The 12546-nt window shown below is 41.1% G+C and overlaps 2 protein-coding genes across 4 annotated transcripts in view; one reads left to right on the plus strand and one right to left on the minus strand.

The window, feature by feature from the left end:
• Positions 1–10643, plus strand: slc25a18 (solute carrier family 25 member 18). 3 transcript variants are annotated; one of them, XM_086297974.1, is made up of 10 exons: positions 1–156; positions 1199–1555; positions 1781–1903; positions 2671–2726; positions 2943–3033; positions 6242–6357; positions 7132–7321; positions 7981–8153; positions 8531–8606; positions 8720–10643. In XM_086297974.1, the coding sequence occupies exons 2-10, from the start codon at positions 1536–1538 to the stop codon at positions 8859–8861; spliced, it is 987 nt and encodes a 328-aa protein (XP_086154100.1). In that variant the 5' UTR covers positions 1–156; positions 1199–1535; the 3' UTR covers positions 8862–10643. The 3 variants fall into 3 exon arrangements, with proteins under 3 accessions (XP_086154100.1, XP_086154102.1, XP_086154101.1); XM_086297976.1 differs by having other exon boundaries at positions 2–202; XM_086297975.1 differs by lacking the exon at positions 1–156 and adding an exon at positions 265–719.
• Positions 10520–12546, minus strand: part of atp6v1e1a (ATPase H+ transporting V1 subunit E1a) — a 5582-nt gene continuing 3555 nt past the window's right edge. Inside the window, exons 8-9 of the mRNA XM_086297977.1 lie at positions 12217–12304; positions 10520–11095 (exon numbers count right to left, since the gene is read on the minus strand). Of these exons, the coding sequence (XP_086154103.1) occupies positions 11033–11095; positions 12217–12304 (151 nt within the window). The 3' untranslated portion in view covers positions 10520–11032. The remainder of the gene's footprint in view (positions 11096–12216; positions 12305–12546) is intronic.

Consider the following 12546-nt stretch of genomic DNA (forward strand, 5'->3'; position numbering starts at 1 on the left):
TTTAGGCAGCAGGACAATACTCGTGTTTGTGCAACGGCCCCTGAGTGGCGGCTGGCTCTCTCAGATCGCTCTCGCTTGACTACCATTCCTGGATGCATTGTTGAAGTGAAAGGAAAGCGGACAGCCTGATCCTGCTTGTGGGATGCTGCACCAGAGGTAGGACCAGCGTTTCTTACTGCTGCGTCTCTGTGATGGAAGAAAAGTGAGTTTCTTGGAAGCTGTCTCGTGGGGCTTGTGCTTCTGAACTATGTGAGCTGGGTGCTCTAGTGCAGTTTCTGGGGGAAGTTGGAGGTTGGCTGGGGTTGAGGCACCCTTCTCTGTGTTTTGGCAGGGTCACTACTGTTCGTGAATGGATCTAAAAGAAAGTTTCACAGAAAGAGACTCAGTGAAAGGCATGTGTAGAATGTAGCTATGCCCCGGCAACGGAAAAAGACAGTGTTCAGAGACAGAAAGAAACACTTTGGGATGAAATTGCTGAGGTGACATCAAAAGATACAAAATGTTGTATCTCAAGGTTTTTTAAATCTTCGACAACGCGACAATGAAGGATATAGTTGAGGTTTACAGTGGTAAAAATAGAGATGGAGTGGAGGCGGAGAGATTATGAGAGAGATTAATTAGGGAGATGAGGAATTGGGGTATGCAGGGAGTGGAAAAGACAGAAAAAGGACGCCTAAAACTGAGAACACTGTAAAGGAAGACAAGAACTGGGTCCCCAGGTAAGGTTTCAGCAGCATTTGTACTATCTGTAATATACACCACTGAAGCTAGACTACAAACCACTGAACTAAAAGAAAGGGGGGGGAAAGCCTGTGAGATATTTTTCCAAACCACTCAAATCTCCTCTTCAGCCTTTTGTAGCTGGTGAACTGCAAAAGTAATACAGAGAATACTCCCATTTTCAGCTCTGCCCTCCTGGCCAGAAACAAATACTCTTTATCCCTTTTAGCTGGCAGATTAGAGAGACTCAAGATGTTCTGTCTTAGTGTGGTAGTCCCAGAATATGATACGATTCAACTTTATGACTGACTGGATTTTATGCAGCCTGACATTCAATGTGAGGTGTGTCAATCCCTCATTGTAACCATGCCCTCCTATTAGGATAAAACACCAAAGAAAAAGTTTCATCAGGAGGGCTTTGATATCTGGAAGGAAGATATTGGTCTTACTCTACATGAATCTGCATTTGTCTGTCCAGACAGTGGAAGAACGGCCGGGTTTTTGTGTGAAGTACAACACAGCACAACAACTGGCCAGAAGACACAGATTAAACTCTGGTGGGTCTGACCACAACAGGAAAGGAGGGCGTCCATCCCTGACATACCAGGGAGAGGAAGAAGAAAACGGTCCATTTCTACCACTTCAAAGGACACTGCGGGGTGCATTTGTGGCGTGAAAGGACAGGTGAGGGTTGAACTACAACGACAACTCTGGGCTGTGGACCGAAGTGTGGAAAAGCAGGGGGGAGAGGAAGACGACGAAGAGGTGGGATAAGAAGAGAGGCAGGTTAGGCGTGGAGCCCAAACACAAGCAGGATGGGAGAGAAGAAAGTTAGGTAAGTAATGAATCCTGTTTGTTTGGTCTAATAAAGAGGTTTTCACCAAATGGAAGCAACAGCTGTGGTAATATTTATCTTTTATGCTCTCTTTGTGTGTGGACTGGTTGGGAATCCCCTCCCCTCCCTCTGTGTGTCTACTTTGTGACTCTGATTTGTCGTTCGCACGGCTTGTTTTCGTGGCTGTGTGTAAATTGTTCTGTGTCTATGTTGATCCCTTCGCAGTCTCCCTGCTAAGCTGATTAATGGAGGCGTGGCAGGCCTGGTTGGTGTGACATGTGTATTTCCTATAGATCTGGCCAAGACCCGCCTACAGAACCAGCAGGGTATCCAAGTCTACAAAGGAATGTGAGTGGGGTTTCCTCAGCCGGGGGTTAATATGCTAATCTGATTGATCTGTCAGATATAAAGTTTTTTTGTTTTATGCTTTAAATTATTTTAGTTATTGGTACTAATTAAGAAAAAAACATACGAGCTGCTTACAGATAATTGTATTTTGTGGAAATCAGAATCAAAGTTAAATATTTTCCTCCTGATGTAATTCGAACTGCACGCAACCATGTCTGACATATTTCTCCACAGAATCTCAACGGGTGGAGCAGTAGAGTAAAATGTGCTCTCTCCATATTTGCGTCTATGTTTTGATGAGTTTGAACAGAGCTCATTGGGGTCATGGTCGTGCACACTGATGGACTCTAAACATCTATTTAGTAGATCAAGAGATCAAGATGAAAAGGGAGTTTGGTGTCCTTAAAAAACACATTGACCCTAAACAGTTAGCTGCACACATCTGGTGGGCATCAATACTGCTGGCTGGTGGGGCGTGCCTTTCCTGTGTTTAGTGGCTTGTGATTTTCCAGAGTGAGTCAGACATGTAAAAATAGCTTGAAATATTCCTTTAAAGGGACAGTTACAAAGTTGGCATTTGGAAATAAAACAGAGAATCTGAATATAATCACTTTCTGTAGCCGTATTTGTTGTAAAGCCAGAGTAGAGGGCTGGGTTATAGGACAAAGGCAACATGTATGACTGTAGAGTCCGTTGTGAAAGATCTGGATACTGCTATGGCTATTTAATTAAGAGTGATTTTCACTTCTTCTTTGTTGTCTTTAAAGGCTTGACTGTTTGGCCAAGACGGTGCGCTCAGAAGGCTATTTTGGATGCTACAGAGGTATTCTTTGCATTTCTAAGTACTGTGATAAACAACACTGTAACTGTAAAAGAAATCTCACCACCTACGCCATTGTTTCTCCTGCATGCTCTAAATCGTTTTATCATTATAGCGATTACCTACTACCCCAGTTGGAAAGCCATAAGCTGTTTTTTAGTTTTGTTCTATTTTTGTACCTTAAGCATTGCTGTTAATAGTCAGTTTGTTTACCTCCAGGTGCAGCGGTAAACCTCACTCTAGTTACACCTGAAAAAGCCATCAAACTGGCTGCCAATGATGTCTTCAGACAGAAGCTCTCTAAGGATGGGTAATGTAGCTTTTGTTGCTATCTGAAGTTATGTGATGTAAAGCTAAAGCATAAGTACGGCTTTCAGTGTCTTATACTATTGTATATTGACCATTTAATTTGTGCACCATGTAATAACGTAGGATTTTCTTCAACATGAAATAGTCTGTTGCCTCTGTTACATTCTAGCATTGATACACGGATACGTTCTAGCATGGATACATTCTAGCATGGATACATGGATACATTCTAGCATGGGTACATTCTAGCATGGATACATTCTAGCATAGATACATGGATACATTCTAGCATGGGTACATTCTAGCATGGGTACATTCTAGCATGGATACATTCTAGCATGGGTACATTCTAGCATGGATACATGGATACATTCTAGCATGGGTACATTCTAGCATGGGTACATTCTAGCATTGATACATGGGTACATTCTAGCATGGGTATATTCTAGCATGGGTACATTCTAGCATGGGTACATTCTAGCATGGGTACATGGGTACATTCTAGCATGGATACATTCTAGCATGGATACATTCTAGCATGGGTACATTCTAGCATGGGTACATTCTAGCATGGGTACATTCTAGCATGGGTACATGGGTACATTCTAGCATTGATACATGGGTACATTCTAGCATGGATACATTCTAGCATGGATACATTGTAGCATGGATACATTCTAGCATGGATACATTCTAGCATGGGTACATGGGTACATTCTAGCATGGATACATTCTAGCATGGATACATTCTAGCATGGGTACATTCTAGCATGGGTACATGGATACATTCTAGCATGGATACATTCTAGCATGGGTACATTCTAGCATGGATACATTCTAGCATGGGTACATGGGTACATTCTAGCATGGGTACATTCTAGCATGGGTACATTCTAGCATGGGTACATTCTAGCATGGGTACATGGATACATTCTAGCATGGATACATTCTAGCATGGGTACATTCTAGCATGGGTACATTCTAGCATGGGTACATTCTAGCATGGATACATATTTAAATATATATATGCGTGTGTGTGTGTATCAGAATCAGAAAGGGTTCTATTGCCAAATGTTGAGCAGGTTTACAACATTAGGAAATTGCTGCGGTAGTTAGTGCAAAACATTCTGTCAGACAAGTAAATATAAAAATAAGAATTAAAAGTGCTAAGTAAATAGTAGACACACACACACACACACACACACACACACACACACACACATATATATATTAGGGGTGCAACGATACACAAAATTCACGGTTCGGTTCGGTTCGATCCTTTGGTGTCACGGTTCGATATTTTTTCGATACAAAAAAAATGTTCATGCCTTTTTAATTTGTCATTTATTAAAATTATAAATATATATTTTAACTCAAAAGTACAGTTTTTAAATTTAACCCTAACCCTTGTGCGTATTTTTTATTTTGACAGCGAATGCGCACCTGCGGACCACTTATGTGCAGCCCTAGTTATTTAGCTCGTCATATTGCAGCCACAGAAATTATTTTGTCCATGAAACCATAAAGCTGCACTTTCTTTTTGCCTTATAGTCTGATTTGTCATAACTTCTCCGTTTTGTGGTAAGCTTTTCTTTGGCTGTCACTTCTTCACCCTGACCTGTCTTATTTGGCTCAGCAGAACTAAAATATATATACTGCTGCTTTTACACGCGCACTCACATAAGCTCAGCGATTCTCTGCGCGATCAACCTCTCACATGTTTAAGCTGCGGGAGATTTCACTTGTCATGTTTGCATATAAGCTAACGATTAATAAGACGATGTCAGAGGAATTGGTGCGCAAATTATCATCACTCACAGATCAGTACTGTCGCTCTCTATACACAGTTCGCACGATTGCAAAGTGAAAGCAAAAAAACAAGCGCAAATTCAAACGCGATTTCAATATGTCACATATTGACAGTGGCTCACCCAATGACATAATTACCCAGCTACATTTCTGAAAGAATGCAAAAGCATTGACATATATTTTTCCTTCCTACAATAGCCCAACGGGCAGGGAAGAGATAGATTTTGGTAGCCCGACTGAAAAAATCGCTAGCTCCGGGACGTCGGGCTAGCGATTTTGCGAGCCCTGTATCTGATTGAGGAATCACTCATCTTTGGAAAAGAGAGTTTATTACAGAGAAATGTCTCTTTCCAAAATAAAAGCTATACTATCCGCTTCTTCTGGGCTATATTCTCAGCAGCATAAGGAGAATCATGTGCTAACAGCTGTCTAAATGACTCGGCTAAAGTTAGTAGCATGCTTGTTGTTTTTGTCTTTGCACTAGGATGATGTCGGCGTAAATGTGCAGTCATATTCGTTGTGTTCCCACTAGTGCTTTCAGGTTAATCTCGTTGAAATGACCTTAACGCCACAACACGGCAAATCTCCGTTAACGAGCTACCGCCGATCGCCCCGTGCATGGGGCTAGACGGCCAACACGTTAACGAGCTAACTGCGCTAACACACTAGCTCCCACCCATGTAATTGAGCATTGCATGGCACATCCAACATACTGTTTTACTTTAGTCCATGACTCGCTTACCTTCAGGGTCATACGTCACATGAAAACCAAAATAATTCCAAACGCCAGATCTGAATGAGGGTGGGGGAGGTGCCCTGCGCTCTTCCTTCTGACGATGCTGTCTGTGTGGAGCGCTCAGTGGATCTGCGCTCGACAGTGCAGCCTAGGCGGAGTAGTCGAACGCAGATTCACTGAGCGCTCCACACAGACAGCATCGTCAGAAGGAAAGTTGATAAAAATAAATTACAAATGTTGTATTGTTCGATACATATGCGTACCGAACCGAAAGCACTGTATCGAACGGTTCAATATCGATACGAATATCGTTGCACCCCTAATATATATATATATATGTATATATATATATGTATATATATATATGTATGTATATATATGTATATATATGTATATATGTGTATATATATATATATGTGTGTGTGTGTATGTGTATATATATGTATATGTATGTATGTTCTAGTATGGATACATAATATCCACAGTCTTTGGCAACATCTGGCCAAACTCAGGCTTGTATATAAAGGGCAACTACAAAAACAACCAACAATGCACATCAAAATGCTAAATTTATTAAAGTACGGCCCTTACGCTATTACACCACAGAGACTCACTGGACATACGCCTGCATATTTCTGTTACCGACACTATTCTCTGTCTGCAGGAAGTTGCCGCTATGGGGGGAGGTACTGGCAGGGTGTGGGGCTGGAACCTGCCAGGTGGTGGTAACCACACCAATGGAGATGCTAAAGATCCAGTTACAAGATGCAGGAAGGCTCGGTGAGGTCTTTACTGGATTTAATATTAAACTAGCGGGAAACATTTCTCAGAGATTATTATATATAACCAAATACAACTGGACTATACATTGGAACAAAGTCTATATGGAGAGCATCACGCAGTTGTTGCAGATTTATTAGCTGCACATACATGATGCAACACCCCCCATTCCTCTAAATCCTAAAGTGGCTCTATTGGAATGAGAGCTGATGACTTATGGAGGCCATTTGAACACATGTAGTGTTGTACTGCTTGAAGAAGCCATCAGAAGATATGTATATTGTTATCAAAAAGGGATGTACATGTTCAGCAGAAATACTCAGGTAGGGTGCAGGACTTAAAATATGCTCAATTGTTGCTAAGGCAACATTTTTCCAATCTTCTGCTCTCCAATTCTGGTGAGTCTATGTGTAGTGCAGCCTAAGATTCAGGTGTTCTTGGTTGTACCTGGCAGATTTAAGTTACTGTTGCTTGAAACAGCCTGACCATTCTGCAGACCATGTCTACATCCCATAATGCACTGAGCTGCTGTTATGTGACTGGCTCATTAGAAATTGACATAATAAAGTGTCTGGTAAGTGTAAGAGGATGTGATGAGGATACAGTAAAGCATGTCATGTCATTTCAGATATTGTTTGTTGATTGATGAATTGTGCATTCAATGACAAACCCAAAGATGTGCTTATTAACAAAAATCATTTACAGCATCACTGTTGCAGCATTACAGTAGCCTCCATGTGTTTTCTTAACTGGGGAAATCTGTTTATCCATTAGCTGCACAAAGGCCAATGGCAGCTCCAGCACAGGCTGCTGCTCCTGGGCCAGCCCCATCGCTGGTGGCCCCCTCTTCACAAGCCCAATCAACCCCACCACCACGACCCTCAGCCACAGGCATCACCATGGAGCTGCTGAAGACTCGTGGCCTAGCTGGTCTCTACAGAGGGGTAGGAGCCACCTTAATGAGGTAACGCACACCCATAAATAAGTAAATGAAGTAGTCACTGTGACCATTTTAACAACATTCTGTTCACATTAAATATCAATTCAAAAAAGTCATTTTCCAACTTTTCAATTACTTTGAATAAGGAAAAGACTTCTATTGCATTTTTTCATATATATCCATTACCCTATGCTTCATGTTGAAGGCTGCCATACACAAATGTTTAAAGGACACAGTCTCTTCCTTTTAAAGTGTTCAAAGAAGAAAGAAAGAAAGTGTGTACATTATTGAGCCCCGTGGGGAAATTGCTCTCTGCATTTAACCCATTCACTCAGTGAAGCAGTGGGCAGCCATTGGGCGCCCGGGGAGCAGTGTGTAGGGACGGTACCTTGCTCAGGGGTACCTCAGGGTAGCTGTTAAGGGGAATCGAACCCCCGACCTTCCGATCATGGGGCAACCACTCTACCTACTGAGCTATCCCTGCCCTAATTCAAATGAACTGCTTTTAGTTTTTAGATTTTGCATAACTCGTACGGCGGTTGTTGTCTGTGACATCTCTGCTAATCAACACTAATCAATAGATTCCTGCAGCTATGTCTGTCTGCTATGCTGCAGTTTAACAGGTTCATGTGTCTCCCGTGACCCAGTCATATTTTTTCCCCACTTATCCTCTTATCTTTCAGGGATGTCCCCTTCTCTATGATCTACTTCCCCCTGTTTGCCAACCTTAATGCCCTGGGCCGGGAAAGTGCAAGTGGGCAGGCTGATGTGCAGGCCCGGGCGCCGTTCTGGCAGTCCTTTGTGGCAGGCTGCTCCGCTGGCTCAGTGGCAGCTGTGGCAGTTACACCGCTGGATGGTGAGTGGGACTCAGATACGAGTATATACCTTCTTCATGTTGCAATACTTCACTCCAATATAATATTTATCTTATTAGACAAGACTATTTTACTTACATTATAATTATTTATGTTAATGCAAGTGTGCAACAGATTCACATAATAAAGTTTATAAGAAATCAAATACAACCTTGTTAATTTTAACACATTCAGAGTTTGGCTGCCTCATTTGTTCTGGTATCAGCACCGGCTTATAAATGCCAAATTTTAGCCAATTATCTATGCTGTAAACTCAGCATCAGTCTGTATGTCTATCACTCTATCTATAAAATGTCATGTTAGTCTAATTAGTTAAATACTTCTACTAAACTTAAGTTTCTTCCAAACACCCAAACAGTAATAAAGACCCGTCTGCAGACCTTGCAGAAAGGTGCCGGGGAGGATACATACAGAGGAATTCTTGACTGCACAACGTAAGCTTATAATGCCACATCTGCTTCCACAATAGAGTTTTTATAAGCGTAACCAGCCCAGTAACACTGCCTTTCTTGTATTTCTTGCCTTTTCCTCTCTGATCCCTTCGCAGGCGCATCATGAGGCGAGAGGGTCCATCAGCATTCCTGAAGGGTGCGACCTGTCGTGCTTTAGTCATTGCTCCTCTTTTTGGCATTGCCCAGGGTGTCTACTTTCTTGGGGTAGGGGAGACAGTACTAGGGTTGTTGGGATAGCAATGCTAAGTACCAGTGGCAGCAGTCATGTTGTTTCTGTGCAGATAATATGCTGCTTTTGTTACTCAGTGAGCAGAGAAAACAGAGACAGAGGAGAAATACAGCCACAATCCACTAACCAAAGGAAGAGCAATAGTCAGAATATGCATGAAAGAAGCTTCATTTACTAATATGTGGACTACCAGGTTCACACTAATGTTTCTCTAGGTTTTCACTTTCCGTAAGCAGGATTCTGTAGGTTAAGCAAGGTCCTTTGTATGTGTATGATTAATGTGAGGATTGTGTCCCAAGCTGGCCTGGTTATCCCAGGGTAGTTCCTGCCAATATGCCTGGGCTTAGTCCTTTCACCTGAGAGAGATCTGTTCTTTTCTGGGACAATTGGTGCATGTTGTTTGAGCCTGCTAACTCAAATGCCAGCCAATCCAACAGTTTCTTTGGCCTGTGCATCAACTTTTTAAGAATGTCTCCTTTCAAGCTTCATCTAAAAACCCTTTACAGACATGGAATATACAACATCGCTGGCCTCACTCTTTTTTTTAAAGAGAGTGCATTACCATATGGTTTTATAGTCATGTTTCTCATGGGTTCACATACTCACAGAGATGGCAGAGAAATCCTGTAGTACATCCCAGTACGTACAAATGGATGAAGGGGAAATGAGTACATAATTTCTGTATTATCTTAAAGGAAGTCTAATTACACTTTTGAATATTCTCACCATTTGTTTTGACATAAAGCAGGGCCCCTTGCACACACACTTGGCGACGGAGATTTTTCATTGATTGGAGAAAATTTAAACAAAATAAATCAATTAAAAAAACAGTTTTAAAGGGCATTGTCCAGTGAACTAAGGAACTCACAAACTCTTAATGTGACAGCATGTATTTGCAGTTGTGCTTTATTGAAATTAATATAAAAATGCAATAAATCCCACAACTTTTCAGGAATAACCCACTAGGATGCTTAATCAGGCATCATGTGGTCAGACTGATGAAAAGCAGCACCTGTCTTAACAGGGTCTTAATGATATATGATGTCAGAGTCTAAACTGCCAATCACTCAGACATCAATGTTTTTCTCTTAAAACGGGGCTCCATATCCTTCTTCCTACTGTTAAGTATCCCTTGTACTCGAGTAATCTTGGAATCTTTCACTGGACTTAAAGGTGCTGCCTGCCAGTGTCTCTGAGGTCATTACTTAATCTGATGGTAATGCTTTAATCGCCGCATTAGCATACAATATACACTAACAGACTGCTCACTTCCTGCTCGACAGCAACCGCAAAACCACGATTCCACAGGCTTAACGTCCTCTTCTCCGCAGCTTGCAACGGTTTAAATAAAACCTTGCTGTCGCCTTGGATTCCTTTTACCGCTTAGTTAGTTATACATAAGACGCTTCAGTGTACGCACAATAACTAAAGAAAATGCAATTAAGGCCTTATGACAGCTGGTTGTTTCGAAAGCATAAAAACTTTAAGTCTTAAATAAGTGGAACTGGTTGTGTTGAAATATTGTTTTGGTACTCGAGTCCAATTTTAGCAAAAGACAGCTGTAATCGTTAGACCCATGGAGGGAGTATGGCAACTTGTCTGGCCAACAGTTTGCCATTACTGAATCCCACTGGATGCCACTAAAAGGTTTTGTTTTTTACATTTTTAATGCAAGACACATTTTGATGTGGATACTCTATATAGGTTCCTACATTTTCCTCATTGTAGAGTGAACATAGCCTGAGTAAAGTGTATGTTTACAAGCTGTAAATAAAGATATCTCATACATGTTCCTTTCTCATGTCACTTTAATTGATACCTTGGTATATTATTACCTTGAGAACAATGCTAAGCAACTCTGTGTACGCACGCACACGCACGCACACGCCTGTATCTTTGGTTTAAATATGCAGCTTGCTCAGTTTACTCAAACTGAAACGACTGAAGACAAACATCTGTAATGTCATTAGAACATTGAGTCCTTTTAAGAGAAGATGAATAGAGGACATTTCAAAGTAAGAGCACTTGCTGAATTGTTATTTAGTCCATTAGTATTTAGAACTATATAAACACTCCCTTTGGATCTCAGTAACGGCAGATGGTTGGAGACTCTTGGGTTTTATGGTGATGCTCTGTCATCACCATAAACGTTCCACCTGTGCCCTCTTCATGTCCACAGTTAATCCAAGAACTTGCGATTGGGGTTGGCACCAAACAGATTCATTCTGACTTCAGGCATCATCTGTCAAGAGTAGAATCAAGATAGTAAGGATATAAATCACAACCATGTTTTTTTTGGCCACAGCATTCAAACATTGTTACAATTGTTACAGTTCAGTATTTGATATTCCTTTCCAGCTGTAAGAACACAAAGTTTGTCATTTGATTTTTTTGCCACTGTCTAAAAATGTTAAATCTCGTTTCTGGCATATATACTCATTTTGAATTCAATCAATTTTTCCTATTTCAATCCCTGATATGTTGCTCTTCTACCAAAAAGGCTTTAAATGACCTGCAAATAAATGCACTCTGTCATTGTTTGCATTTTAAACAGCATCCCAAGTTTCTAAGTAACTATGTAATTTCTGTGGCTCCTGTTCTGATCAAGGCCAACAAGTGCGAGTGCACATCCTGTTTATCTTTAAGCTTTTTCCACCTGGATGTGTAAGATCATTTGTACTGAATCTCTGTGAAAAGACAAAGGACTGCTCTAGCCCACCCACATCTCATTCCACAGCCCACTTTGATCTTAAGTGGGTCAGACCAGTGAAATTCTCCTTTCTGTGATTTTAAAGAAGTTTAACTACATATATTGAGATATTTTAGGGACTAAATAAAGGTTAGGGGAGGTCAGCTTTTAAAACTCCAAAGCCATGGGCTGATTCCGGCTCTCCGGGTCTTACATTTGATGCTTCTGGTCTAGACCATTTGGGCCTTTAGAGAATCTTAAAATTATTTTTCTAATACCTATACATTAATAATACAATTGTTGCAGAAAATACTCAAAAGACCTTACTCCTGAACAAAGCTGAATAATTTACGAACATAAATCAGCAGTGACTGTAATTACTACACATTTGATTTCACAGCTTTACTCTAAAAAAAATGAACCAGTTTTTGCGTTATTGACACGATGGCAACATTGAATACTCAAAGCAAGTTTAAATATAGTAAATCCGTTGTTAGCATGACAGTATAGTCTTAATGATTAAATTGATTTTTCTCTGTCAGCTCTCCACCCTTCAGCGAATTAGATCCACTGGAAAGCAAGTTGGGCTCTGCTGCCCTCCACAGGCAAACAGCAGCTACTGCAGTGAGCAGCAGAAGATTTGGATGTGAGGTATATCATCGAAGTTACTTTACCTGTTGTGCAATGAGTTCTAGCCTGCTCTCCAACGTGTTGGAAACCTTGATCTTCCCATTCTCATTATACACCTCGATTCCTCCACAGCTGTTAAGATAAAATGAAATGTCTAGTTTAAGTCTTGATGCATGCTCAATCATCCAGGTAAGTAAATCCCAAAAGGTTGATTCTGTTCTGTTCATCACAGCCTATTGCTCATTCAGTGGTGCGAGTTTCAGTCATTGTGCAAATGTCCTGTTTATAAGGTTGGGGAAACCTGCAGTCAGCTGAGACTGAAGAAGTCACCTGGATGAGTGACGAAACGTTTCTCCCACTGAAAACGTCCAGAT

Source organism: Aulonocara sp. 'chitande type north' Nkhata Bay, linkage group LG7 (assembly GCF_057382095.1).
Source record: "Aulonocara sp. 'chitande type north' Nkhata Bay isolate Kocher_YH1m ecotype deep benthic linkage group LG7, A_spYH_male_GT1.1, whole genome shotgun sequence".
Taxonomy (NCBI): domain Eukaryota; kingdom Metazoa; phylum Chordata; class Actinopteri; order Cichliformes; family Cichlidae; genus Aulonocara; species Aulonocara sp. 'chitande type north' Nkhata Bay.